We start from the raw sequence: 27,802 nt of genomic DNA, 5'->3' as shown, positions 1-27,802 counted from the left end.
GAGGAATCTCAACAAGAGCACCTACCTAGCATTAAACATGTCACTAATGTGATACTTCAAGTCTGTCTGAATGATCAGACAGAAATTATGTAATAACAAGACAGTCACAGCAGGTGATCTTGACCCTCCTATTGTCTTCGTCCACCCCCCCTTACATTGGTGTTCGCGGTCAAATTTGACCGGTCCTGTTTTAACTGCTATTACATTAACACAAAAACCATTAATCATCACCAAATTTCATTTAACACCCTTTCAAACTGTAAATATGGTATCAGACTACTGGTGTACATGAAACACTGCAGTAAATATTAGTGCTGTCAAAATTATCGCGTTAACGGCGGTAATTCATTTTTTGAATTAATTGCGTTAAAATATTTAACGCATTTAACGCATGTGCAGAATGGCCCGCCCCATACGTGCCACCAGTGGCAGCGCCAGGGTATGGCTGTGGTAGGCTACACCCATACCAAGAAATGGCTTAGACCCACCATGAAAAATGATGTTAAAGTAAGCAAAATAGAGTCTGCCAACTCGCGCAGAGTAAATTGCACAGACAGCAGTTAGTAAGATTGATTTCAGTAGCCACGGTTTTGAAAACTTTTGTCACGTAGTGATCGTCTTCTCAATAGAACATCTTTGATAACGGCGTGGTGTTGTTGCAGGAAGTCCCGACGCAGAATACTTTTGCTGTAGTACAGGGCAGAGCCATATAATAGTAATAATATGGCTCTGGTACAGGGGTGCACATAACCGGTACGCAGGTTATGTGCGTAATCTGAAATGCGTACCGTCACTTGTGTCACAAAGCGCATTTGCGTACCGACGTACTTGTGAAGCTTTTCCAGAAGGCGGTTAGATCACCGGACGACAGAGTCGGTCTCCGTGTGCACAGACAGGGCTGCTGTTAACGTCGGTCTGTACAACGGAACTGTGCCAAAACTACGCCAACCGGCTGCGGAGGGAGACTCCCCCCTTCACTGGAGAACTGCGCTAAAACAGCTGATCACAACGTTCACACTCTGTGGTCACGAAGTACTCCACTAGCCGCCACCGCCGCCCCCCCCCTCTGTCGACTTTCCTGAAGTACTCCCCCGTTGATAGAAATCAAAACGTAATGAATTAAGACCCCACGGTTTGATGATTGATAGGTGTGTGGGTTGTCTATGGAGTCAGATTTGGGTCAATATTCTAGCGCGTAAAACAAGCTACTCACGAGCTGAAAATGTGCTTTTACACGCGCATAAAATGACCCTCGCGCGCAGATTAAACCCCAACGAGCGGCTCTGCGCCCGCGAGTGGCTCTGCGCTCGCTCGCGAGAGTATGGAGTTAGATTTGGGTCAATATTCTAGCGCGTAAAACAAGCTACTCACGAGCGGAAAATGTGCTTTTACACGCGCATAAAATGACCCTCGCGCGCAGATTAAACCCCCGCGAGCGGCTCTGCGCCCGCGAGTGGCTCTGCGCTCGCTCGTGAGAGAGACAGCCTTCTTGCTCGCTCGCGGGAGTGTCAGCTTCGCGGAGTCTGTCTACGCGCGCGTGAAAAGTTTCTGGGATTTTGGAGCGGAGCCACTGGACTTTGATTGACAGCTGCAAGAAAACCCGGAGTTGCCAGGTTTGATAAATGCCTGCACTACCAAGAGCCGAGGAGTGACGGCAGCAAAATCAGTTGGACGAGATTGAATGGTAAAATTGTCCATAAAAAACTATTATATTCGTAAAGTGTACAGCTAATATATATATATATATATATATATATATAAAAATTTATTTTATATAAAACAATATATTTTTGAGTGGGCTGTATCTGTCGAAAATTGCTAGCTACTGTCTGCTGAACACTCTTAGAAGGGATGTGTCAAATATGACACAACATGTGTTGAATTTCAACACACCTACAGAGTGTGCTCAGGGACAACACGTGTTGTGTTTATTTATGTGTAAATCATTTTTACACACAAAATGTGTTACATGCCCCTAACACACAATGTGCACATTTTACACATTGTGTGTCATAAATGTGTAACCAAGATGAACACACTCATTTGTTATTTCTGCACATTTTGTGTTATATTTCTTTAACCAGAATTAACATTTGATTGTGTTATATCTGCACATTGTGTGTCAATGACGAAGTACCAGGTGGTGGATATGGTTTTTATTCAAAAAAATTGAATGCAAGAATAAATTCATTGGACATTTATTTACAAGGATTTCATTAGCACAATATGTCATTAAGAAAATAATTGTTAACATTTAAAAACATTAATATTTTTCTAATTCATCAAATGTTGACAGAATAGATCATTCATAAAATCACACCTAAAAAAACCTTATACCTTGGTTAAAACAAACTTAATCTTCAGCAAACTATTGTTGTAAATGACTTTCAGCTGAGGGAATATAGTGATGAGACTCTTCACAAGGACCACCTTTTCAGTGTTGGATGGATAATTAAGGATTAAAATGAATGACAAGTGAGCTATTTATTTTTTATTTTTCAAAAAGAATACAAAAAGTTCTAGCATACAAATATTACAAATGCGTGATAATAAAGCAATTGGTTATAAAGAATGTCCTTTTGTATCAAGCAAATACATTTTTACAACCAATATATCACTTAAATGCAACAATTATATATACACATATGGACAACTTTACCATTCAATCTCGTCCAACTGATTTTGCTGCCGTCTCTCCTCGGCTCTTGGTAGTTCAGGCATTTATCAAACCTGGCAACCCCGGGTTTCCTTGCAGCTGTCAATCAAAGTCCAGTGGCTCCGCCCCAAAGTGCCAGAAACTTTTCACGCGCGCGTAGACAGACTCCGCGAGGCTGACACTCCCGCGAGCGAGCAAGAAGGCTGTTTCTCTCGCGAGCGAGCGCAGAGCCACTCGCGCGCAGAGCCGCTCGCGGGGGTTTAATCTGCGCGCGAGGGTCATTTTATGCGCGTGTAAAAGCACATTTTCAGCTCGTGAGTAGCTTGTTTTACGCGCTAGAATATTGACCCAAATCTGACTCCATAGTTGTCTTTCATTTTGACATGCAGAAAAATGTTATAATAAACATAGATACTGTATGTTAAATTGATATGTCCGCCTTCCTTCATTTATCTTTCCATTCCCACAACAATATACATAAATAAATGGCATATTTTGGACATAGTTCGAATGGTGATTAATCATGATTAATTAATTTTTAAGCTGTGATTAATCTGATTAAAAATTGTAATCGTTTGACAGCCCTAGTAAATATACATTGCAGTAAATATACAAAGAATAGACACTGAACATGTATTGTGTGTGATCCATGTGGGGGAATGGGCAAATAAGAGCGGGAAATGTGTCAAATTGTTCTGTGTGTTTGTGTGTGTTTGTGAGTGCCAGGTGTGATTCACATGGGGGGATTGGGCACATAAGGGGGGGAACACATCTAGAGTGAGTATGTGTGTGTGTGGGGGTGGGGGTGGGGGTGTTTGTGTGTGTTTTATCTGATCCGGATGGTTACTAATTCCTTTTCTTTATGGCGGTCACCATGGGTGTTACAAAGTTGACTAAATAATCCACAATTCAATGAAAGTGGTGATCAGTAATTTTATATGTTCAAATGTCTACTGTGAAGGATATCATAAAGCCTTAATGCAATCGAATGTAAAACAAAAAAGTTATGATTGATGAAAGTAGTAAATCGGTCAGATTTGACCCGAAGACAACAGGAGGGTTAATAAGTGAAAGTTGTGACCAACCGTTTGTGTCATTAACAAGTACAACAAGTCCTGCAGACATGGTCTATATTCTTAGTTTTTATTTTTACCTTAAACCACATATCAACATGTGAACCAATTTGAATTATTTATGGGGGCTTGCTGACCACGCAATGGGAGGCAACACCTGCCACATGCAGGATGCACAAGATGCTAACAACAACAGCTGTTCTCCCAGTCATGTTTACCCACTACCTGCATTATTCACTTGTTCAGCAGCTGTTCTAAAAAGTATATTTTTTTCTTTTTAGAAAAACTACCATGGAGCAGGTTACTGTATTTGTGTCACTAAATTATAGCTTGTGCACATTTATTCAAAGATATACCAGGGGAAAGCTGAAGTAACCGTGGAGGTGACCTTATGCAATGCCCCAGTGCTGATTCAAATATATGTTTTGCACAGACAAAGAGATGTTTCATTTCCTGCTGCTGCATTCCACAAATTCTATTGATTCCCCTCCCTCCCTGTCTCCATGTGTTTGACTGCAATTAGTGATTGGGGTGTGTTACGAAAGACAAACCTCAGGAGCAGCAAGAGAAACATATTAGTCAACAAACAATCTTCGGAGCAGAATGAAAACAGATGTTAGTGTTGAGACTTTTGCACATGTTTTGATTTTGCCCTTCACCAATCAGAGGCTGGATGTGCGTACATTTACTTAGTGTGATGTTACATTTTTTTTACAGAAACTCAATGGCCCCTATTGAGCCTCACACACCAAAACACACAAACACACACATACAGCCCTTGAAAAGCCTCCTCTGTTGCACTGTTGACACAACACCCGCATGAGCTGAGATAACCCTGTGTAAGTCCTGAAATTATAGCCACTCTGTAAGGGAGCCACAGCACCAAACAGAACAGCTTTGACTCCACCACTTTTAGGGGCACTTGACTGAAAAGTGTTGGTGCACAGAGGAAAATCACTATTATTATGATGGATTTACACAGAGTTGTAATTATCTTGGAGAGCACTGATAACTGGCATACATATTTTCTGTCTGCCATTTTGCCATATTACTGTTTTGCTCCAAACACTCTGTGTTGAGTAGCCTATGAGATGCTGAGCCCTGATCAAATCTGAAAATGGATCCTAACTGCTCTCAGTCACACACACCTACACCCACTCAGCAGGAGATCATCCACTCAGTCACATTAGTATACTTTTGGCTTGTGACTGCACTTACAGCATGCTATTGATTTATATGGAAACAGTAGAATTATCCTCCTCAACTTGTTTTTACTTTCTTAGAAAAGAGGAAGGGAGCTCAGAGTTACCATGGAGACTAACATTATCTATTGGTGTTTATTGTATGAATCACATGTTATGATTATAACAGGGAAATTCTTCTGTTTATTTCTCCAACAGGAGACTTTTACCCAATGTTTTAAGTGGTGGTAACTGTAGTATATATTTGAAGCTTTACAAGGGAGCACTGGGACCTTTTACTACTCTCTCTTTAGCGGATAAGAAAGGTTCAAGTTAGACATGCTTCCTCAGAGAGAAAGAAAAGAGGCACTGACAAACTTTGAAAACACTTGACTAATTAATCTGGCACGAAAACGATATAGTAGCCTGAGAGACAACTGATTCACTTAGGGAAAAACGCACTCACCTTGACAGAGACGTGAATTCCAGGTGATGAGGACAGGGATATCTGGAAGAATCTGGTTCAACCCCAAATGAGAGAGCACAGCCGATAAAAAGATACTCAAACAATGTCTCAAGCAGACAGCTGACATGCACACACATGCACCGTCCTCCTCCTGCCCTGCTCTGAAAGCATCAGTTTCTCCACCGCTGTATGGGGAGGGCGTGACTGAACGAGGGCAACTCCAATTAAAATGCAGGACAAAGCCAGGCGTCACCTCGGAGGGGCGAGGCTTGTGTCATTGACAGCATATTTCTCCGTGACGTATCGCGGAGGATCCCAAAAGCAAGGACACAGCGGTCAGACAGATCACTTTGCAAGTCATGGGTGGTCTGATTATTGTGTTTTTGCTTATGTATCTTTATTTTCTATTACTTTGTCCACTTGTAGAGGACGAGTGGAATTAATTACTTTTTATGTTCCTACTAACTGACTAAAATAGTTAAACTGACTACAAAATAACCGTTATCTGACCAACGGAATGAGAACAGAATGATCAATGACAGAACTTCGGTGTGAGAATGGTGATATACTGCCACCGGCTGGACATGTGATTGAATCACAGCCTTTCAGTCGTGAAAAACAAATAGAGCATCTTTTGCAAACAAATTCTGAGATTTACAAGTTGTGCACATGCTAGTGAGTGACTAAGCAGTTTTGAAAATATATGAAACATGAACAAACAAATGTAAATCGCCAAAATAAGTATGTGTACGTTTTAATATGTGAATGCATGCTTTGCATTTGCACACAAGCAACACAATTTACAAAACAAAACAATTATAACAACACCAATCTTATAATGGTTAGCAATCACACACAATGATCTATAATGTTCAGGAAGAAAATTGCACTGGTCTATTTTTCTGACAGAGCCATTATCATCTTCTTTGCTGAAAGTCTGAAAGAGAGGCTGTTATATCAGACGAGGATACAGGCTCATGCTCAAGGACTTTCTCCCACAAAAAACCCTTTCATTGAGAGTCAGCCTGACTGCAGCAGATTACGTGCAAAAAATAAAAAAATTCCTTTCACACTCGCAAGCTTGAAAGTTATTGAAGCACCTTCGATACACAGAGGTGGATTCCATAACACAGCCAACACAATGCTCTGTAATGGGTGTGTGACATTGTGTCTTTTTCATACAAGTCTAGCTGTAAGAAACTTGAAAGGTTACAGTAAGAAGCAAAGTATTCATCTTTGCAACATTATTAATTGACAGCTGCTGAATATTCCTTCTGTATGAACTGTGCGGGCAGACTGAAGTCAAAGATTTGAGCTGTGAAGGCTGTTGCTTTTTATTTTACCCTTACAAGTAGCGTTGGCTTTTGTGTGCCTTATACAAGACAATTATTCCATAATAAATCGTGAGTTCTAATGAATATTGCAAATGAAATGCTTAGAACCAAAGAGCTAATTAACAATACCTCGCACATTTGCTGTTTACTATAATTACAAAACACTGAGCAATTACTGAGTTCAATAAACTGTTTTAGAAAAACATATGAATCTACACAAGCTACATTATGGTGCCCACCTTCAGTTTAGAAATTATGAGAAAATGAAAACATTGTAATAGTTTTAGCCTCAAAAGCGACTTTGCTGGGAATATTTAACTATAACTGTAAGGTAATGTTGAAACTGAAACATCTCTGAATTTATTGCACTCAACAATTCAACCATGCTTTACAATATTTCAATGCTAAACTCTGTCTAACATTAAATATCAAGAAGTGGTTGTATTTTATGAATTTGCTTAAGATTCACATTATTTGTATTGTTTTCTTCCAGGATTTAGTAATCCATGTGCAGTAGGTTATCCATGCAGGTAGTAGCAGTTGATCCCATAGAAGTCATGTTTCTTTCCTGTGTGCACATTGTCCCTCAGGTTCACAGCAGCACGTGTGACAGAGTTATTAAAGTTGTGATGGGCCTTGGTCTTGCTGAATGAATTCTGAAGGTCCAGGAGGCAGAGAGCTCTGTCCACTGGGCGAGAGCCAGGCAGGACAGGAGGTCTGGGCCGGATGCAGGACTTCGATAAACTGTAGGGCAGCTTCTCCTGCTCTGAAGTGTCCCTGGATATGCAGTCCTCTCTCTCCTCTCCCTCATATAGACATAATTTGCCATCATTCTGTTGTTCGGGTGAGACCTCCTGGGATGGCTCAGCGCGCCATGCTTTTGTGGAGCCAGAACTGTACTTTGACTGATTGTGACCCTTTTGGTTTGGATCTGTTGCCTCATTATACCGAGCGGTGATCTCTTGTGGCCTGCCAGTGCCTTGGTTTGGAGCTGAGGATAGATTTGTGCGTTCAGCAGCAGCAGTACTGCAGGTGCTCGCCTCTCGTCTTCTACATCCTCCTCTGGGTTTGGAGGGAACAAATACAGGAAAGGACCTTTCTCTCTGTAGGGAAATAAATACGTTAAGTGTTGCATGGTGTTAATGTAGCTGTTAAAAGGTGCAATGTTCTTAAGGAATTTACCAGAGGTGCATTGTGTGAATTCATCCCGGTAATGTCACAGATTTTCTCCTGGAAGTCATCTATCTTTAGAGGATTTGCTGGCCCCGATCCTTTAAAAAAACAAACACTTGCACAGTCTGATTGATTATTGATGTTAAAAGCATGTTTTCTGGATTCACAAAGTGCTTGTACATACTCCTTTCATCATTTATTTTAACAAGTTGTACTCAGTGTTCTTAAAAATGTGTTTTAAGGTTCTTGCTAAGGGACTGCACAGAAAGAATGTAGGAGGAGAGGGAATAATGAAAGAATAAGAGTATTGCCAATTTGTTTTTTGGATGAATGGATGGTAGTCTCACTGTTTTTGGATGGGCATATGATGAATAATATTTAATCTCATATGACATATTTCATAAAATATGTATTGTCATATGAGGACAACAAAAGTCAACAGTCTTATCTCGGTGTTATTGCCACCATAGCTAAGAGGACCAATATGGACCTTTTAAGAAACTTTTAAAACACATAGAAATGTATGTATCCTCATACCCCAATCTCATTACATTTGTATATTTCTAACATAATAACATACATTTGGGCCTTTTTACCTGTGTGGTGCATTTGGTAGGAGGTGACCCAGTGTGTCCTCTCCAAATTATTCAGCATGTTACTTGTCCGCTCTGATATAGATAAATCCAAGGTACGAAGTTTAGGGTTGGGCAGCACTGTCTTTGGAGGAGTGGGGTAAAAAACCTGGTTCTCGCCCTTTAATGGCTTTGAATGCTAAAGGAGGGTACATTTAGAAAAAAGTAACAAAACAATTGTCATTTGATGTATTGCACATTCTCAATGATAATGTGGAGCCACACAGTATTTCATTACTCACATCTAAGAAGCCGTGTTCTCCGGTCCACATTACAGCTTTCTTCGTGGTTTTTATGGGTGTCTCCAATATTTCATGTCTATATGAACTACCTGCACATTGGGATTAAGATATTTTAGACATAAAAATAACGATTATATATTTTTTACAACAACATGTTGCCCTCCTACCTATGGCTTTACTCAGGAGAGTGACCCCAGGCGCACTATTTGGTATGAGGGGGTTGAGGAAAGGTTGAGAAGCTGCTCTGACTCCTGTTTTGGGGTCATCCGGACAGCGATAGGATGGAAACATTGCAAACTTGGAGATGTGGGATGAATAGGGATGTGATTTGGGAATTGCTATCTTTATCATTTTCTCACTGTAAGGGGAAAAAGACAATTAAATAAAGATGAAGTGCATCAAAGTGTGAGGCAGACAAAAGACAAGATAGATAGAAGATATCAATCAGAAAGTACTCACGCCATATTTATATCTGTTGGTTTCGGTATGCTGAGAAAAGAAACAAAATCAATCACATCATTTTAGATTCAATATTCAAAGGTTTATTATCATATCATATACACTCCTACGGTGTAGTAGAATGAAAAACTTGGGTCACAGTTTTCTCAACAAGGCAATTATCATTTAAAAGAAAACGACAACCTTAAAAATAGTGCAACCTCTTTAAGTAGCCCTATGGCCTGTGGGATAAAACTGTCTCTGAGTCTGGTGGTTTTAAAAACAATTCATAATATGATTGATGACTATATGTATGATTAATCATGGCTACTCACAGTTGGTCATTGAGGCGAACTTTACTTTTATTTCTGCCATTATTGTTATAACGTTGTCGACTGGTTGAGTGTCTGTGAAGGTAAAAAAACAATCTATAGGTTTCATTTGGTGAATTACATGTTCATTTCTACGCAAAATGTTTTTTACACTTACTCTGTTACTGCAGCTCCTCCATTACCAAAGTCGTGACGGCCATTTAAATGAGTTGGGGAGGACTTGGGCTCCATCTGGCTGCTGGAGCTCTGACTCAGAGTAGAGGAAGCTGAAGGCACCATGTAACTAGGGAGAATTAAATGATGGCAAACAAACTGAAAATTAAGTCACATCTGTGGTCAAACCCTGCCTGTTGTTGTTTTGTAACAATAGTATTAATTCAGAGCAATTTATCACGAATGTTAAACCTTTTCTGATGATTAAAATAACAATCATCAGAAAATCATCTTTCTACCGCTGCTCCATAGAGAGTGTGCTGGCATATTGCCTAACCACGTGGTGTGCCAGCTGCTCAGAAAAGGACAGGAAAGCCCTTCAGAGGGTCATTAACACAGCCCAGAAGGTCATCGGCTGCTCACTGCCTTCTCTGGAGGAACTCTTCAGCCAACGTTGCCTCAACAGAGCAGGCAAAATAATTGCAGACTCTTCACACCCTGGACACTTCCTGTTTGCTCTTCTGCTCTCCGGTAGACGCTACAGGTCAATTCAATCAAGGACAAACCGACTGAAAAACTGTTTTTACCCCAGAGCCATACGAGAACTGAACACTGTCAAACGCAGAACTGAACAGTTACAACTTCCAACTGCACTACTTTTTAATAGTTGTATTAACTTATGAACTGATCGACATCAGAGATGCAAAATATCATCCCTGTGTTGTTTTTTTATATTGTAAACTGTATTTAAATAATGTGCGGGCATGTATGGATGTGTGAGCATGTTTAATGTGTATATGTTTATATAGATAATATATTTATTCGTTTTATGTGGAAATGCACTGCGAGGATTGCTTTTTTAAATTTCGTTGTACCTGGTGCGATGACAATAAAGGAATTCTATTCTATTCTAATACCAATCAGAAGGAGATTAGATGTTTCCAACAATGTGTCCCTTAATGTAACACAACCAACCTGGCTCACACAATGAATGATTTGTTTCAACAGATGGGTACATATCGGCTCATGGTCACTTACCTTAGCAGTTGTATAGATGAAATCAATGACATATATTAATTTCCATTCTTTAGTGAATAGTTAAAGCATGGAAAAAGTATCCTCCTGGTACAGTTATGGGAAGGACTCGTGCTGGTCCAAATGGATTAAAGTAAAAAGCGTTGCCGCTTTCTTTGACAGGACAGGACTCCCTCGTCTTCACTTGTGACCAGCGAGGTGGGGTTGGATTCCTGGGACAGCGGAAGTGATGGTGTTACAATAAACAATGGGGTCGCAGTGAGTGACGCCTAATCCAGCTCATATCACATCCTGTGTGAGCAGTAGGTTAAATAGCTTTTGGAAGACCAAAGACTGAAATACGACACATTTTGTATGTTAAATAAAATCTGTAACCCCTTGAAAATATGTTTAGTTCCCGTGGAGCAGTTGACTTGACTTGGTGTCATGATGTGCTTATGTCAATATTTTCATATCTAATTGGCAATCACTGTTCAGGACGCCCATCATTCATTCATCAAGTGTGGATCTTATAATATTACATATTCAGAGTTAGGTGAACTCATACAACTAAGCATGGTGTGGAATGGAAATCAAGCTGGGTCCGGCAGGCTGACACCGGATACAAGCTGTGTGCGGTGTGTGGTGTTTGGTTACAGGAGTCGCATTTCGTTGCCTTTATCCCATAATGCAACATAGAACAAGTTATACATTCAAACTGTATTCACTAGACAAAGCCAGAAAACTTGTTGCAAGAAAGTCTCTGGAACAATCTCAGAGATAATTTCTGGTTCATCCTGTTCTTATGTTGATTTAGACAATGTGTGCTCATTTTGTGGAACATCTTCTTCTAGGATTTAGTGGATGGATAGACAGCGCTGTCCATGGTGCTGTTACTCTGCCATGACTGTATTATTATTACTCTAGAAACCACATACGATTGTGATGAATGTAAAAAATGACAAAAAAGTAACAAAATAGAAAATTGGTGTTCTCATTATTGGATAAAAAAGTTACAGTGAGTTCCTAAAAACCTTGTACGTCAGAAGATTACAATTCATCCTCAAACACTGTTAGTATGGTCAGACAGTGGGAACAATGACTAAGTAATCTTATTTTAAATGCAATGTAGCTAGATCTTGATTGGTGCATACAAGCCCAGAAAGAAAGGCACAAAAAAAGATACCGAAATATATTTTGGCAAATCAAGAATTTCAGCAATATATAGTTTGTTTATACAGTATAGTAACACATTACTCAATGCAAAGGTGAACAAACAAAACATTTTAGGGCCTTTAAAATACGACAACACACCTGCCCCCATTCTTTAAAACATCAGAAACCTGAAAACTGCACCCAAAAAACAGTTTTCAATCAGCACACAGGCAGAACTAACAGTATAATCAATGCAGCTGCCTCTCCTTGGACATGACAGACTGCTTTAAAAGTGGCAAGGTTTGCTTTTTTTTTTGGCTTTTACAAGACCCATATTCTGCATTCTAATTTGAATTGGGATTCCCAGGAGACCTTGTCCAAAGTATGAGCAAAACATCCAAGTCCTATCAAGCAGCCTAAGCTAAGTCCAGTAACCAATTACCCTCCTCTGCCCCAGCGGAGCCACAGCTCTCCGGATTACATTCCCTTCTGCTGCATTATAAATGTGCCACAGCCTGCAGTGATTTCCCTATAAAATGTACTTATTGTGTACATGTGGGTTGATGCGTACAGGGTTGTACACACCAACTGACCAACTTAATCTGTAGTTATTATACACAGTAATCTATGAAACACTCATCTATCTCTAGAGGAACAAACTGATTTAAACTGGTTTATTTTCACCGTTCATGATAAAACAATTTTTTTTTAACCTACTGGTTTATAGTTAAAGCTAATAGAAAAACCTTGCTATGAACACAAAATATTAGCTTTGGGCCCCAACTCCCCCTTGAAAATGCAACTCTTCACAAACCGCTCGCCCAGCCAAGTGTTGTGGTTTTAACCCTGTATAAGTAGTCGGATAAGGTTTGCTGAGTAACAATTGTTCTTCGTAACTTCATTTGAGAAAACTTCTCATGTAAGCATAAACTGGTTAAAGAGGTACAATATAAACTGTGTTAAAATTAGATTTTCATACAGGGCCTGTGCAGTCTTTATGCTGACAGTTCATTTTCAGTGCTTCACAAATATACACCACAAAACTATTTTTATGATGGTTTTCTGATCAGCAGCATGGCTGAGGTTTGGTTCAATGTTATCGACTAAAATCAGGGTATGGAAAGACGCACACTGTTAAAAGACACCAGCATTGACTATTACAGTGAAGTGGTCTTTGGTGTCAAGGTCTGATTCTTGGTTTGCCCACCTACACCCCTGAGGGTCATGGGCATTTGCATGCATAATCAAGCCTGTAAACAAATCACACATGTCATTGTTTATAATGTGCATATTTTTCTTTGTTGAGTTAAGCTTTCTTTTTTTCAAACGAGCACACCACTGCTATTACACACAACACAAATACTGTGCCTTCCCTGCAAGGTTTAATGAAACATCAAATTCGTACTTGGTTGTGATTGGAGCCTAGCACAGAGTGTCTCTGGTGGTAAAGAATAAAGAGAGCGAGTGAACAGCCTGCCCTGCAGTTTTTAAGGAGAATATGTTAGTGTTGTGTTTTTCTACAGCTCTGCATAGTATTCCTCAGACACCTCCAGAGACACTGCTCATTCTCGACTTGACAGACAGCTGTAACATCGCTCATTGATCCGTTTTAAACTAAACTCAGTCTTTGATGTCCACTTGTTCTCTCAGTGTTAAGAGGACAATGGACTGTCTTATATGGGGGAATAGAAAATACATATTTTAAGGACATCACTTCTCTGAGAAGCTCGGCTGCATACGCACCACAACGTCATCAACTCGTCTAACTTGTTCTGTTGCATTTGAGTGTCTCATTTGGTCCTCACAGCAGCTTTCACTATGACAACATTTGACTTTTCGGATATTGAGGCTTTTTTGGACTGCCACCCAGATCTTTTCGAGGAGTATCTAGTCCGAAAGGCGAAATGTGACCAGGTGAGCAGATGGCTGAGAGAGCATCCTCCGTCGAAAGTGCCAACCACAGCGGAGGAGAAGCGCGGCGATGCCCGGGACTCGCTGTGGCCGACCAACCCGGAGGGGCTCCGGCGCAGATTCTCCCACATGGAGCTACGACGGAACTTCGCCCGGTCCAAAGCCACTACCGCACACCGGACCTATGACGAACATGTGAGCCAACACGAGTCCCAGTCCAGCATGAGGCGTCGTGCGCTCCTGCGTAAAGCCAGCTCTCTGCCTCCGACCACCGCGCACATCCTGAGCGCCCTGCTGGAGTCCCGGGTCAACGTGCCCCAGTACGCGTCCAGCGCCATCGAATACAAATACAGACTTAAGGAAACCAACGAGAGGGAGTTTTTCTTGGAGTTGGTGAAGGATATCTCCAATGACTTGGACCTGACAAACCTAAGTTACAAGATCCTGATCAATGTGTGCATCCTGGTGGATGCGGACAGGTGTTCGCTGTTCCTTGTGGAGGGACCCGCGCACAAGAGGACACTGGTGTCCAAATTCTTTGATGTGCACTCTGGCACCACTGTCAGACCATCATCCAGCACCCTAAACTCCAATGAAGTGCAGGTGCCATGGGGAAAGGGTATTATTGGATATGTGGCAGAGCATGGAGAAACTGTGAACACCACAAACGCATATGAGGTAAATAAATACCAGTTTACCGAGACTAAAGTTTATGCAGATGTATTTACAGGTGCAGCCATTGATTAATTATGTAAGACTGGTGTTGAAATCAGAAGTTGTTCACCACTGGGAGTACACATGAACACAAACAGTGGTGCCAACATTAAAAGTATCCACAAATACACAAAGAATGTAAGCCATTTTAATTAGTTGTTTTTGAAGTGAAACTCTGTGAGTTGGTTAAAGGAAAGCTCAACTCAAAGGGGTCACTTAACCAGAATAAATGGAGAAAATACTAATTACCTCAATTAGGTCAGAATAGAAAAAACTCGAACAGTCAAAGCAAAAGCAAGCATTATAATTCTTCCCACAAGCCACCACATCATTATATCATAGCCCTGGGCTTCATGGTACTGCATGGTACTGCATGGGCTAAAGCAACATGATGATTCTCCTGAGGTCTAATACTGCAATAGTTCATATACTAATGTGTCAGGGATATCGTAAATATTCTGCTTTTGGTAAAAAGAACAGGAACGTGTTGTTCTGTAAATTGCCAAACAGTTTTCTTCTGTGCAGCTTTACAGTAGCCCGCAAAGCCCAACAATGTGAAGCAATGCATTCAGGCTTTTTGTGTGTTAATGTAGGATCATGCATGTTTGATATAACCTTAAACCTTTTTTAATGTGATCACTGTTCCAGGACCACCGCTTCAGTGATGAGATAGACAAGCTAACAGGCTACAAGACTCAGTCCATCCTCTGTATGGCCATCTGTAACAGTGATGGGGAAGTCATAGGTGTTGTTCAAGCTATCAACAAAAATCCCATGGGCACTCCCTTTACCGAGGATGATGAGAAGGTGAGGCTTTATTATGTTGCCATGCTGCCAGGGGAGTTTCACATCCACATACATTTTATTGGCCATTTAAAATCCTCAGTATTGTAGCTGGTTTGACCATTAAGGGCGTTTTAGAGACAGAGTTAAAATTGGATTTTTGAACACACACAACCACACACACACAGACACCCACTTATTGCACATAAGCTCTTGAGTCATGCAGCTTAAAGCAGTGTTTTACAGTGAATCTTCTTAATGGCTGTGGAGAGGGGCAAAGTGTTCCCTCAGAAGCAAAACACCAGAAATATGAACGAAGGAGGTCAACCTTTTACTCGATTTGCAGCGTTTATTATAACCGGCTGCACAATATAGACGCACACTCAGGAAACACATTTTAAGGGGTTACACTTTCAATTGCTCCCTGAGCAGTCCACTTGGAATGAGTTTACTACAAATTGCCTGTATTACATTTTTTTCACAGGTTATATATGCAATCCCATTGTTCTAGTTTTTACTTGAAAAGCCTGGTTACTTGTTTCGGTGTGTAGCCAGGTAAAAAAAAGTAAAGCTGAGCGTTACCGTGTCGTGGTGCCCTTGAGCAAGGCACCGAACACTCCCATAGCTGCCCACTGCTCCTAGACTCCTGGTACTAGGATGGGTTAAATGCAGAGGCCAAATGTCACTGTGTGCTGTGTGCTCTGCATGTGTGACCATTAAAGAGGGTTTCATACCTCCAATTCTATCTACTGTGGGTAAAGACGTGGAGATGCTGGTGCAGTCAATCTCTGTAGTCAACAGGTAGTTTATGTTTACTCACCAAAAGATCTGCTGCACTGACATTCATCTGCTTGTCCACAAGGTGGCAGAGTAAAGTTGTAGAAAACATTGTTTTCTCCTGACATTTTCTGTCTGGCCTACTCTTAAAAGATATCAACTTTAAACAGCATTTTGAGTTTGCAGTATGTAAGGTTTAGAAAAGCCAAAATGTTTCCGTATAGCTAATTAAAAGCACCTTCAGTAATTGCTCCTGACCAACAAAGATAATGAGTAGGAAAAAAGACCTTTGATGTCTCACTAAATGCTTTCTATCTTCAAATCAATACTTCATTAACAGGAAATCTATTTGTAGATAAATGTGTGCAAAGATGCAGATAACTCCATCATCACCTTCTATCCCCATTCACTCTATTTTTCTCTTACCCAGTTGCATGCATTTTTGTTTAGCACACGAATAGCTAACATCGTTATTGATTATGGATGCTTCTCACGACGTTCTTTTGGTACTCCAACCCAGGTACTGCAGATGTATCTACCATTCTGTGGAATATCGATTTCCAATGCCAAGTTGTTTTCGGAGTCTCGCAAGGAGTATGAAAGGAGTAGGGTAAGAGAATATTATATGTGCATTTACAAAAAAGACGTTTGGTTGTTTTGTAGCCACTGGAGTATCAACAGTAGAATTAAAATGGTTATGCTTAGTCATATTCATTGGTAATAACTCTAATACAAATGTGACGACTGAAGGTAATTTATATAGTGGCTAACAAACTTATTGTGCATCCTTTGACAGCCTGACCTTATATTGTGAATATGTTAACACTGTATCGAACAGCAGTCATCAGTCCTTTGTTCTTACTACAGGCTCTGCTGGAGGTGGTCAATGACCTGTTTGAGGAGCAGACTGACCTGGAGAAGATCGTAAGGAAGATCATGCAGCGAGCGCTGACCCTGCTGCAGTGTGAACGCTGCTCTGTGCTCCTCCTCGAAGACATTGATTCCCCCGTGAGGCTCTTTATCGGCTTTTAAGTTTGCCCTGCCTAACAGATACATTTTCTTTAAGCTTTTTCTTCAAACCATGTAGTTCTTCTCATGCAGGATTCTCTTTTTTGTTTCTACATATTGTTGGTTGTGCTGATTAATGTATTTTCTATAGGTTGTGAAGTTCTCCAAGACGTTTGAGCTCATGTCTCCCCTGTGCAACATCGACCGTGAAATCAGGTAAAAGAGACTTTTAGGGGTACTATAGCGAGATGCCAAAACAACAACACATACCATAAACAGACACATATGGATGTCCTCTCACACAAATCCATAACAAGAAACCAACATAAATAAGGAAGTTAGTCAATATTAACTGCAGTTGTGTAGCCAGTTAAGTGCAGAGAACTGACTTTTGTTTTCTTGATTGTGTTATTGGCCACATCAGCATGGAGAAGCTATCGTGTTCTGATTGGCTGATCAATAACAGCATTGCTGAGCTGGTGGCTTCCACAGGACTGCCGGTTAACATCAGCGATGTGTGTCAGGACCCACGCTTTGATGCAGAGGTGTGCACACAAAAGTCTCTTTACAAAACCTATTAGCGTTGCAAATGTAACTGCAGCAAGTAGACAAAGACACACACCATAAACACCAACACATTTAAATGTATGTGTTATTTTACTTTTTTTACTCGAAGAAACAATATGGGCCTGGGCAGGTATTCAAATATATATTTCTCAAACAAACAAACACAATTTTCACTGTGTCCTCTCTTTACAGGCGGACCAGGCCTCAGGGTGTCACATCAGATCAGTGTTATGCGTCCCTATCTGGAATCGGACCCATCAGATCATTGGTAAATCAACCGGAAATAATCAAATGTTCCTCACTGGAAAACCAGTTGTTGTTTTTCCAGTCAATGATGTGTATTTGTGTGTGTTTTTGTGACACGGTTTTCTGCAGGGGTTGCACAAATTCTGAATCGCTTAGACAGGAAGACGTTCAACGATGCAGATCAGAGACTGTTTGAGGTTTGCTTTTAATAACTCTACAGCTGCTCCATTACAACTTTGTTTAAAAATTGAATTAGATATTACATAATGCCAACATCTTATGTTTCCTTTTATGTTTGTTTTTTTCCTGTATTTGTGTACAGGCATTTGTGATTTTCTGTGGACTTGGAATCAACAACACTATGATGTACAATCAGGTTAAGAAGACGTGGGCCAAGCAGTCTGTAGCACTGGATGTAAGCACTGTAACATCTTGATTGTTTTACTTTAAATCAAATCATCAGCCCACCATTTTGGATTTATGAGATAAGTTTTTTAAATGTGTTTGTATGTTTGACTTCTTATTTTTTTTCTCAAATTTTCAATGACTGTGATGTATCCACATTTAAAAAGTGTGTGAGTGGCTAAACAAATCCTTTAAAATACATGACAGGCATATGTGTTTTATACCAGTATTTAAAATACATTACATTAAACACAAGCTGTATCAGATACCGCTAATACAATATATACTTATACACTTCATACATAATGAAGTTTAACAGTCACTGAGGCTACTGATGAATGTTATACAGGCTCTGATTTGCTATCCATCATAATATGCAACAAGCTGAATTTCCCTCGACTAATATATGTATCCATTTTGTTAAACTAAAAACAACATCTATTTAAAATGAGTGTATGGGCAAATAGTAAATGAGAGTGATGTCACTGAATATTTTATAAGAGAGGCTCTTAACAATCATTAGCATCACCATCAGTGTTCTGCTCCATTGCCCGATATCTAACCTGAGCCGTCACATTATCCTCAGCAAACACGGCTCTGCTTCTCACCATACATATTTCCGCTGCCTTCAATAATTCATTATAAATACATGTGTCAGTCTGCTCACCTGTCATCAAAGGCAACACATACCCCGCCTGTATTTCTGCTACATAATCTCTGCTGTCTCTTTAAACACCTTGTGTCTTTTTTCCCCCACTGCAGGAGACATCAAGTGCAGCTACACATTGGTTTTAAAAGCACAGTTATACTCCTGTTTGATCGTGATCACATGACAAGTAATAGGAAAGATTGCTGGCCTTGTAATTCTTGCAACATATTTATTATCTCTAATTCAATTTAGGATTTTCACCTCAATAGCATAACATTAGCACAAAAAAAACAACTGAAATATTGACTTTAATTAAATGTATTATGTCAAAACATTTCACATAACTGGTTTGTTGGAGGTTTGTTGGAAGCAATAAAATCAAGTTTGAATTAAGCATTATGTTAAACTTAATATTGCTTTCACCTAACCTAATACATTTATGGGAAATGTGTTGACATAATAAATGTAATTAAAATCAACGTTTCAGTTATTTTAGTGCATCATTTCCTTTGTCTAACTTTTTTGCACAAATGTATATTTTTCAGATGTTGTCCTACCATGCTACCTGTTCCAAGGTAGAAGTTGACAGACTCAAGGTAATCTCAAAGATAACAACATTCATACATTATAATAAAACTAACTTTCTGAAAGCTGATGACAATGTTCAGTGCTATGCTCCCTCCCTTACTGTGTGATTGACAGCTCTGTCCTCTATCCCCCTAAGGCAGCTAAGATCCCCCTGAGCAGTGAGTTGGGCATCGATGAGTTCCACTTCAACGACTTCTCTTTGGACAATGACGCCATGATCACCGCGTCACTCCGGATGTTTCTGGAACTCGGAGTTGTGCAAACATTTAAAATTGACTATGAGGTGAGGCCCTGCAATATGTCCTGTGAGAGTCTACATTTGACGTTTGTTTATCACCTGCATTTTTCTTGTAGGTTTTGTGCCGCTGGCTTTTGACTGTGAGGAAGAACTATCGAACTGTGGCGTATCACAACTGGAGGCATGCCTTCAATGTGTCGCAGTGCATGTTTGCCATGATCACAGTAAGTTTCAAGATATTAAAACATATTTCTCTTCCCGCACTGCCCCCTTTAAACTCTCTAACCTGACAGTTACGAGTTGTTCAGTTTCTTTTTTTGTCTCGGCAGACTTATCAACAATCAGTCACCAAAGAGAAATTCATTAGGAGGAAACAACACAGGAGAAACATAATTTAAAGGTCTCGTATTATGCTATTTTTAGGCATATATTATGGGTCTCAGATATATCAAAATATATAAAAACATGTCTATGATGTGTTTTGCTCAAAGTACCAAACAGATCATGCATTTTAGACATCCCTCATATCTCTCTATTTTAGCCCTGTTAGAGAATGGCTGATTTTGGGGCCTTAGCTTGAAAAAGGAGGGGGAGCTAATGCCTGCTCAGAATTCTAACGGCAGATACAGTTAAATTCTGCCGGGATTAAACGCCATCATGTTCCAAACCACATCAAGGATTATTTCTGAAACAGTATGGAGCTCAAATGCTTTTTCTCTTGCGGGTTTACCACAAGGTGAGTTCCTTTTTTTAGTTCAATCAGGAGAGACTTCATTTTGTTTAAAGAACATTTATTGACACATGCCATATGATAAATGTTAAGTCTTTGGCGATTAGACCCCGATCCTGAAATCGTATATCTAAAAGGGGGAAATGCAGCCGTGAGCATATAGGGAACCCCCCCGGGGTCTAGACACTGGTGGTGATGCTGAAGATCTAGATTTGATGAGGAGATGGGATGAAGAGGGGATGTGATGAGGTCTTTGGATTCGCTCTCCTGGCACTGGATATGATGAAAGGAGGTGGATGGGGAGGAGGTGGTCGGCAGCATGGAAACCTGAAATCACAGCTGATTGCAGGAGAGAGGAGAACCATTTTAAAGTTTGGCTGCCGCACGAGGATTGGCTGCTGAGATTGAGGTGAATGTAATAGGTTAACAGAATGCCCGTGATGAGCTGATTATAAGCAGCTGCAAAGTGAATGTATACCAGTCTTCCTGAAAGAACTTACGCTGAGCTTCATTTCCTGCTTTTTTACACATACTCTCTCCAGTACAGGTTAGCTCTGAGTGTTAGCAGTGCTTGTAAACAAAGACCATATTACGTCCAAAACACGTCAGGCATTGTTTCTGATAGCAACTTTCTAATAGTGCCGTGGGTCCTCATTTCCGATATGACGAAGACGCAAATCTGGTTCAGCTCCGTTGTTCCCCCGTTTTTAGAAATCTGGGTACAGAGGAAAAGAGAGGGTTTGTTGATACTTTGTGAGTTCCCTGACACACCAGGGACACATATTTACACTGAACAAAAATATAAATGCAACACTTTTGTTTTTGCATTTTTCATGATGAACTCAAAGATCTAAAACATTTTCTATATACACAAAATAACCATTTCTCTCAAATATTGTTCACAAATCTGAAAAGATCTGTGATAGTGAGCACTTCTCCTTTGCCGAGATAATCCATCCCACCTCACAGGTGTGGCATATCAAGATGCTGATTAGACAGCATGATTATTGCACAGGTGTGCCTTAGGCTGGCCACAATAAAAGGCCACTCTAAAATGTTCAGTTTTATCACACGGCACAATGCCACAGATGTCGCTAATTTTGAGGGAGCGTGCAATTGGCATGCTGACAGCAGGAATGTCCACCAGAGCTGTTGCCCGTGAATTGAATGTTCATTTCTCTACCATAAGCCGTCTCCAAAGGCGTTTCAGAGAATTTGGCAGTACATCCAACTGGCCTCACAACCGCAGACCACGTGTAACCACACCAGCCCAGGACCTCCACATCCAGCATGTTCACCTCCAAGATCGTCTGAGACCAGCCACTCGGACAGCTGCTGCAACAATCGGTTTGCATAACCAAAGAATTTCTGCACAAACTGTCAGAAACCGTCTCAGGGAAGCTCATCTGCATTATCGTCGTCTTCATCGGGGTCTCGACCTGACTCCGGTTCGATTTGAGTGGGCAAATGCTCACATTCGATGGCGTCTGGCACGTTGGAGAGGTGTTCTCTTCACGGATGAATCCCGGTTTTCACTGTTCAGGGCAGATGGCAGACAGCGTGTGTGGCGTCGTGTGGTTGAGCGGTTTTCTGATGTCAATGTTGTGAATGGAGTGGCCCATGGTGGTGGTGGGGCTATGGTATGGGCAGGCGTATGTTATGGACGACGAACACAGGTGCATTTTATTGATGGCATTGTGAATGCACAGAGATACCGTGACGAGATCCTGAGGCCCATTGTTCTGCCATTCATCCACGACCACCACCTCATGTTGCAGCATGATAATGCACGGCCCCATGTTGCAAGGATCTGTACACAATTCCTGGAGGCTGAAAACATCCCAGTTCCTGCATGGCCAGCATACTCACCGGACATGTCACCCATTGAGCATGTTTGGGATGCTCTGGATCGGCGTATACGACAGCGTGTTCCAGTTCCTGCCAATATCCAGCAACTTCGCACAGCCATTGAAGAGGAGTGGACCAACATTCCACAGGCTACAATCAACAACCTGATCAACTCTATGCGAAGGAGATGTGTTGCACTGCGTGAGGCAAATGGTGCTCACACCAGATACTGACTGGTTTTCGGACCCCCCCAGACCCCCCCCAATAAAGCAAAACTGCACGTTTCAGAGTGGCCTTTTATTGTGACCAGCCTAAGGCACACCTGTGCAATAATCATGCTGTCTAATCAGCATCTTGATATGCCACACCTGTGAGGTGGGATGGATTATCTCGGCAAAGGAGAAGTGCTCACTATCACAGATTTTTTCAGATTTGTGAACAATATTTGAGAGAAATGGTTATTTTGTGTATATAGAAAATGTTTTAGATCTTTGAGTTCATCTCATGAAAAATGGGAGCAAAAACAAAAGTGTTGCATTTATATTTTTGTTCAGTGTATGTATAAAAGACATCAAAAAGTGCATTTTGCATGATAGGTCGCCTTTAAAGAATTCAAAGGAGGAATATTTGGGTTAAGTCTCAAAGAGAATGATCAACTTGACTGATTTGGTGTGCTAAAAACTCCCAAACTTAATCAAATAAATCAAATGTAACTCCAGAAATGTTCTGTCATGTCCTTTTCTTTTGCACATAGAAATGAATGCTAAGTGGATAAGAATTTGTCATTCTGCTTTTCTTTGTGCAGACAGCCAGTTTCCGAGACGTCCTGTCGGAGGCTGAGATACTGGCCCTGATGGTCGGCTGCCTGTGTCATGACTTGGACCACCGAGGCACCAACAATGCATTTCAAGCCAAGTAAGTGAGGCAGGCCTACAGCATGACGACGGACAGTCTGCAGAAAGCTTCACTGCTCTGTTCTGACCCACAGGACCGGCTCAGCTCTGGCTCTGCTCTACGGCACGTCAGCCACCCTGGAGCATCATCACTTCAACCATGCAGTCATGATCCTACAAAGTGAGGTCAGAACAGTACTTCTCATAACGCTCAAGTAATTCAGAGGTTTAGTTATTGGACCTGTAGTATTTTGAATCCTGTAGTATTTTTGACTTTTTATTTTATTCATCCAGAATATTTTATATGGTTTTGTTTATATTGTTTTTAATTGATATAATATTTTTCATTTTATTTGTAATTCTTAATTCTCTTTTCCACGTTTTAAAGTACTTAAAGTATTGTATTTTAATGTCTGAACACACTTCTGCTTCTGTGACGAAAGTAATAAATTATCTATCTATTGGCTGCGAGTGTTTAACTGACTTGGATTCGCCAATTAATTGGATCCTTTTTACCATAAGAAAAGCACTTAATACGTTGTTGATGCTACAAAAAGCTCATGGTGTTATGGTTCACTTGCTTAAATGTGTACAATAATAGCCACAGTGCAACAATCACCTCTGTCAACCCTTGCAACGCCTGTCTTTTCAAGGGTAAATACACCCGATTAAACTAGAAAAACAAAACCAAAACAAAAGTTGAATGTATACTAGCAGAATACAACAAAACGCTATTAAAAGGAACTTCATCATCAATGCCTACGTATGTGATCCCTCTTTGTAAAACAGTCCCAAGATTCGTAGGTGGCAGCAGTGACCACCATTGACGTTGTGAGACTGCTTCGATCTGTTTGATCATCTGGAAATGTTCTCTCTATTGATTTCTGTAACAGAGGACAGGGAAAGTCTATACACACTGCTAATTAACGTGATAATGAGAACTGCTTTTGACAGTGAGCAATGACTTTACCAATGCACTGGCTGCATAAGGAGACATTGTAGCAACTATTACTCATCCTTGTCTGCTTTTGTGTATCTGCCCTAATGTATGCTATTGTATTTTGTCTCCTCACAGGGTCACAATATCTTTGCAAACCTCTGCTCTAAGGAGTACAGCAACATGATGCAACTATTGAAGCAGGCGATTCTCTCCACAGACCTTACTTTGCACTTTGAGTGAGTGGTCTTTTTTAATGAATTCAGAGCCGAGGTACTCGGTGGTTATATAACAACCCTGAAATAGATGTATGCATATTATTGTTAAATTCACAAAATAAGGATTAACATTTAGATGTTTGTGTTTTTACAGAGTGCTCTTGTGGTGAAAACTGTCTTTATTATTTTTTGCATTTTAATACTTTCTGTATCCTTGTCTGTCTCGTTGCATTGTAAGGCGCAGGAACAAGTTCTTTGAGTGTGTTCTCTCTGGAGAATTCAGCTGGACAGATGAAGGACATAGAGAAGTTATCAGGTTTCTACCTCTGTGATAAATACAATTTTCCTGTGCCAACATCACTTTAAGTGAAAACAAATAGGTAGAACAAAGCTTTGTTGTCATTGTCAGGTCCATGATGATGACAGGATGTGATCTGGGCGCAGTCACTCGTCCTTGGAAGATATCCAAACAGGTGTTGATGCTTTTCAAATCATGTGTTAGGGCTTGGAGATGTACAATTTAAGTTGGAATTTGTTTTTTAAAAAAGGACCTGTTCTTCCCTTTACAAATTAACATAATGTAAATATACTTCCTGAAATTCAAGTAAAGCATATTGAGTACAAAACAAATCCAATGCAGGCATCCACTAACTTAGAGGCCATGAATCCAAATGTTACATAATGTTTGAGTAAAATGATAATGTGTGGAATTATTTGCCAAGGTTGCAGAGCTGGTGACGAGTGAGTTCTTTGAACAAGGTGACAGAGAGAGGTCAGAGCTGAAGTTGACCCCAGCAGTAAGTATGCACGCTTTCCAGGTATTTCTTTCACTAGGATCTTTTTCACACAGAATTCTATGTCATAAAGAGTTGGCAGCATACACTCCAACCATGATGTATTAGAGTGATATCTAAAAAATAATAATTACGATGAATGTTTCGTAAGTAAATGACAAAGATTATCTCCTCTCTGTAGGCCATATTTGACCGCAATCGCAAAGATGAATTGCCTGCCTTACAGCTAGAGTGGATAGATGGGATATGTAGACCCCTTTACCAAGTAGGTAACTGTTATGTATAAAGTTAAACTTTTACCGTTGATGTCAGTAAAAAAATTATAGGCATTATTTGTGAGTTTTAATATTAATGGTACTCCTTTGTTTCGCTCCCAGGCAATGCTGAAGCTCAACAGGAAGTTACAGCCAATGGTCGATGAGATAGATGCCAATCGCAACAAATGGCAGGAGCTGTGCTCGTCCGACCAGGAGCCACGCAGAGCCTCAGTGACTGATCTGAGTCCTGAGCCCCAGGAACAACCCGACTCCACAGAGGAGTGTGGGTCAAAGTCTGAGGGCAGTCAGGATTAGTGCTGCGTACCTGGACTCACATTCAGGTTCAGGTCCGGACTCAAGTCCAGAGGTTCAGGTTCAGGTCCGGACTTATAAGTCCGGACCTGAACCCATGGCTTGTGTCAAGTTGTGCGAGTAACTAAAGTGAACTTATTGTGAGCTAATTATCAATTGAAATTAACTCATAAACAACTCAAATTCAAACTCGTCAGGTTTATTGTGCTCCCTTCCAACTTGTGTCTACATTTCTCTACAAAGTACAAATGTGCCACTTAGTCTACAAATGACTTATGACAGCAACTACAGTGAACTACTACAAAGTTCAAACATTTATTTCATTTACCAAACTAAAGTAACCAAACAGTCCCTGAGCTGACTGAGCCTAAATCCCTAAAACGTTGCTGAAAGGTAGAGTGTAGAGTAGACTATACGCATTACACTGTTACACACCTACTATACAGTATAGGCTACACTGTAGTGACTGTACAGTCAGAGTGTACTGTACTGTCTGTACACCATGTCTTTTCTACAACTCTACATGTTTACATTAAACAGTACATACTACATACATAGTGATGTACATACATACATACTGTTAGAAATTAAAATCAATGTTGATATGGCGTAATTTTGAATTAAATACACTATTTAATTTAAATCAGTTTTATTCTGAAAATCCGGAAGTTCACACTATTTACTTAATACTTTTATTCTGAAAAGTCTTCACTTCCGGTTAGCATTAGCATGTGGCGAAATGCTACGTCTTTAAACCGTGAATCGAAGGTGAAATGACATATGATGTTGTACACTGAGCACACTGGGATTAGCACTCATTTATTGACACTGAATAACGTTTATCAGGGAATGTTTAAATAACCACAGACACCAGAATATACGTAAGTGCTAGTTTTTTTGCGAGTCCAAGTACCGGTTCCTGACGTTCCGGTTTTAACCGGACTTGAACCGAAACTTTTTACAAGTCCAGTACCGGTTCGGCGTACCGGTACGCAGCACTAGTCAGGATCTGAGGTGCAGAGTGAGCAACGGTTCCTGTGACGATGGCAACAAGACTTCTGCAGGAAATAAGTAAAGCGCACCTAGTGTTACTTATAGGTTTATCCATTCAAAAGCTCACATGGGACTCATCCAGTACTCTGTGATATTTTAGCACATGCATTACCCTCAATTAGTTTTTAAATCTGGGTTGATGAAATGCAGTTGTCATCTGCTGAGCACATTGCTTCTCCCAAGTGTCACTGTGCTGAACTCAGGAGTGTTCCAGTTGGTCAACATATACATTCAAAGGGCAGTTTGCATTATCTGTATATTAGTCTATCTATCCATCCATCTATCTATCTATCTATCTATCCATCCATCCATCTATCTATCTATCTATCCGTCTAGCCAACGATCTGTCTATCCATCTATCTATCTGTCTGTTTATCAGCTTTTCATTATTGAGTTGTATGTTGTTTGTGTGCCCTGATGAACCTGGGGGCTGTGTTGTCTGGAACTTGTGTTCCTGGTAGGGTCTCCCATGGCAAATTGGTCTCAGGCAAGGGGCCAGACTAAGATTGGTTCAAAAGACCTCATGAAAGACGATACAAGAAGTGAGGATACCCGGCCCGGAGGAAGCCCGGGGTCCCCTTCTGGAGCCAGGCCCAGAAGGAGGACTCGTCGGCGAGCGTCTGGTGGCCGGGCTTGCCACGGAGCCCGGCCGGGCCCAGCCCGAAAAGGCAACGTGGGCAACAACTCCGCTTCTCCGTCCCGCGGGCCCACCACCTACGGGAAACAGCGATGGGGTCGGGTGCGCTGCCAGAAGGGTGGCAGTGAAAGCGGAGGGTCTCGACGGACCAGACCCGGGCGACAGAAGCTGGCTTTGGGGACGTGGAACGTCACCTCTCTGGGGGGGAAGGAGCCGGAGCTTGTGCGGGAGGTGGAGTGTTACCAGTTGGATCTGGTTGGGCTCACCTCTACGCACAGCGTCGGCTCTGGAACCTTACTTCTGGATAGGGGTTGGACTCTATTCTTCTCCGGAGTTACATTGCATTTAGCTGACAATGGCTATAGATAAGCCAGTACTTTATTAGTAT

The 27,802-nt window shown here is 40.9% G+C and overlaps 2 protein-coding genes and 1 long non-coding RNA gene across 5 annotated transcripts in view; 1 reads left to right on the top strand and 2 right to left on the bottom strand.

The window, feature by feature from the left end:
* Positions 1-5,519, bottom strand: part of osbpl3b (oxysterol binding protein-like 3b) — a 59,435-nt gene extending 53,916 nt beyond the window's left edge. For all 3 annotated transcript variants that reach the window (XM_034103526.1, XM_034103525.1, XM_071206149.1), the window contains exon 1: positions 5,377-5,519. In XM_034103526.1, coding sequence (XP_033959417.1) covers positions 5,377-5,503 — 127 coding nt within the window. In that variant the 5' untranslated portion in view covers positions 5,504-5,519. The remainder of the gene's footprint in view (positions 1-5,376) is intronic.
* Positions 5,520-9,025: 3,506 nt separating this feature from the next.
* LOC117460560 (uncharacterized) lies at positions 9,026-9,589 on the bottom strand. Its single transcript, XR_004553646.1, has 3 exons — positions 9,531-9,589; positions 9,217-9,246; positions 9,026-9,115 (listed from the first exon to the last, which is right to left on the bottom strand). It is a non-coding gene; the product is annotated as an uncharacterized lncRNA (long non-coding RNA).
* A 4,030-nt stretch (positions 9,590-13,619) lies between these two features.
* pde11al (phosphodiesterase 11a, like) lies at positions 13,620-25,727 on the top strand. Its single transcript, XM_034102204.1, has 20 exons — positions 13,620-14,438; positions 15,123-15,281; positions 16,555-16,644; positions 16,902-17,042; positions 17,194-17,258; positions 17,467-17,587; positions 17,802-17,877; positions 17,985-18,052; positions 18,178-18,270; positions 19,455-19,505; positions 19,634-19,780; positions 19,852-19,959; positions 23,119-23,228; positions 23,302-23,392; positions 24,282-24,382; positions 24,600-24,677; positions 24,771-24,834; positions 25,084-25,158; positions 25,337-25,420; positions 25,533-25,727. The coding sequence occupies exons 1-20, from the start codon at positions 13,668-13,670 to the stop codon at positions 25,725-25,727; spliced, it is 2,688 nt and encodes an 895-aa protein (XP_033958095.1). The 5' UTR covers positions 13,620-13,667.
* Positions 25,728-27,802: the final 2,075 nt, after the last annotated feature.

The sequence above is a fragment of the Pseudochaenichthys georgianus genome, chromosome 16 (genome assembly GCF_902827115.2).
Source record: "Pseudochaenichthys georgianus chromosome 16, fPseGeo1.2, whole genome shotgun sequence".
NCBI classification, from domain to species: Eukaryota; Metazoa; Chordata; class Actinopteri; order Perciformes; family Channichthyidae; genus Pseudochaenichthys; species Pseudochaenichthys georgianus.
This window is presented reverse-complemented; position numbering and strand designations above follow the sequence as displayed.

What these genes read in the sequence shown, in the direction of transcription:
- pde11al (XM_034102204.1), top strand. Translation starts at nt 13,668, where the DNA reads ATGACAACATTTGACTTTTCGGATATTGAGGCTTTTTTGGACTGCCAC. An exon ending in TCGAAGACATTGATTCCCCC is followed by an intron (nt 17,043 to 17,193) that starts GTGAGGCTCTTT and finishes TATTTTCTATAG; the next exon opens with GTTGTGAAGTTCTCCAAGAC. An exon ending in AACATCGACCGTGAAATCAG is followed by an intron (nt 17,259 to 17,466) that starts GTAAAAGAGACT and finishes TGGCCACATCAG; the next exon opens with CATGGAGAAGCTATCGTGTT.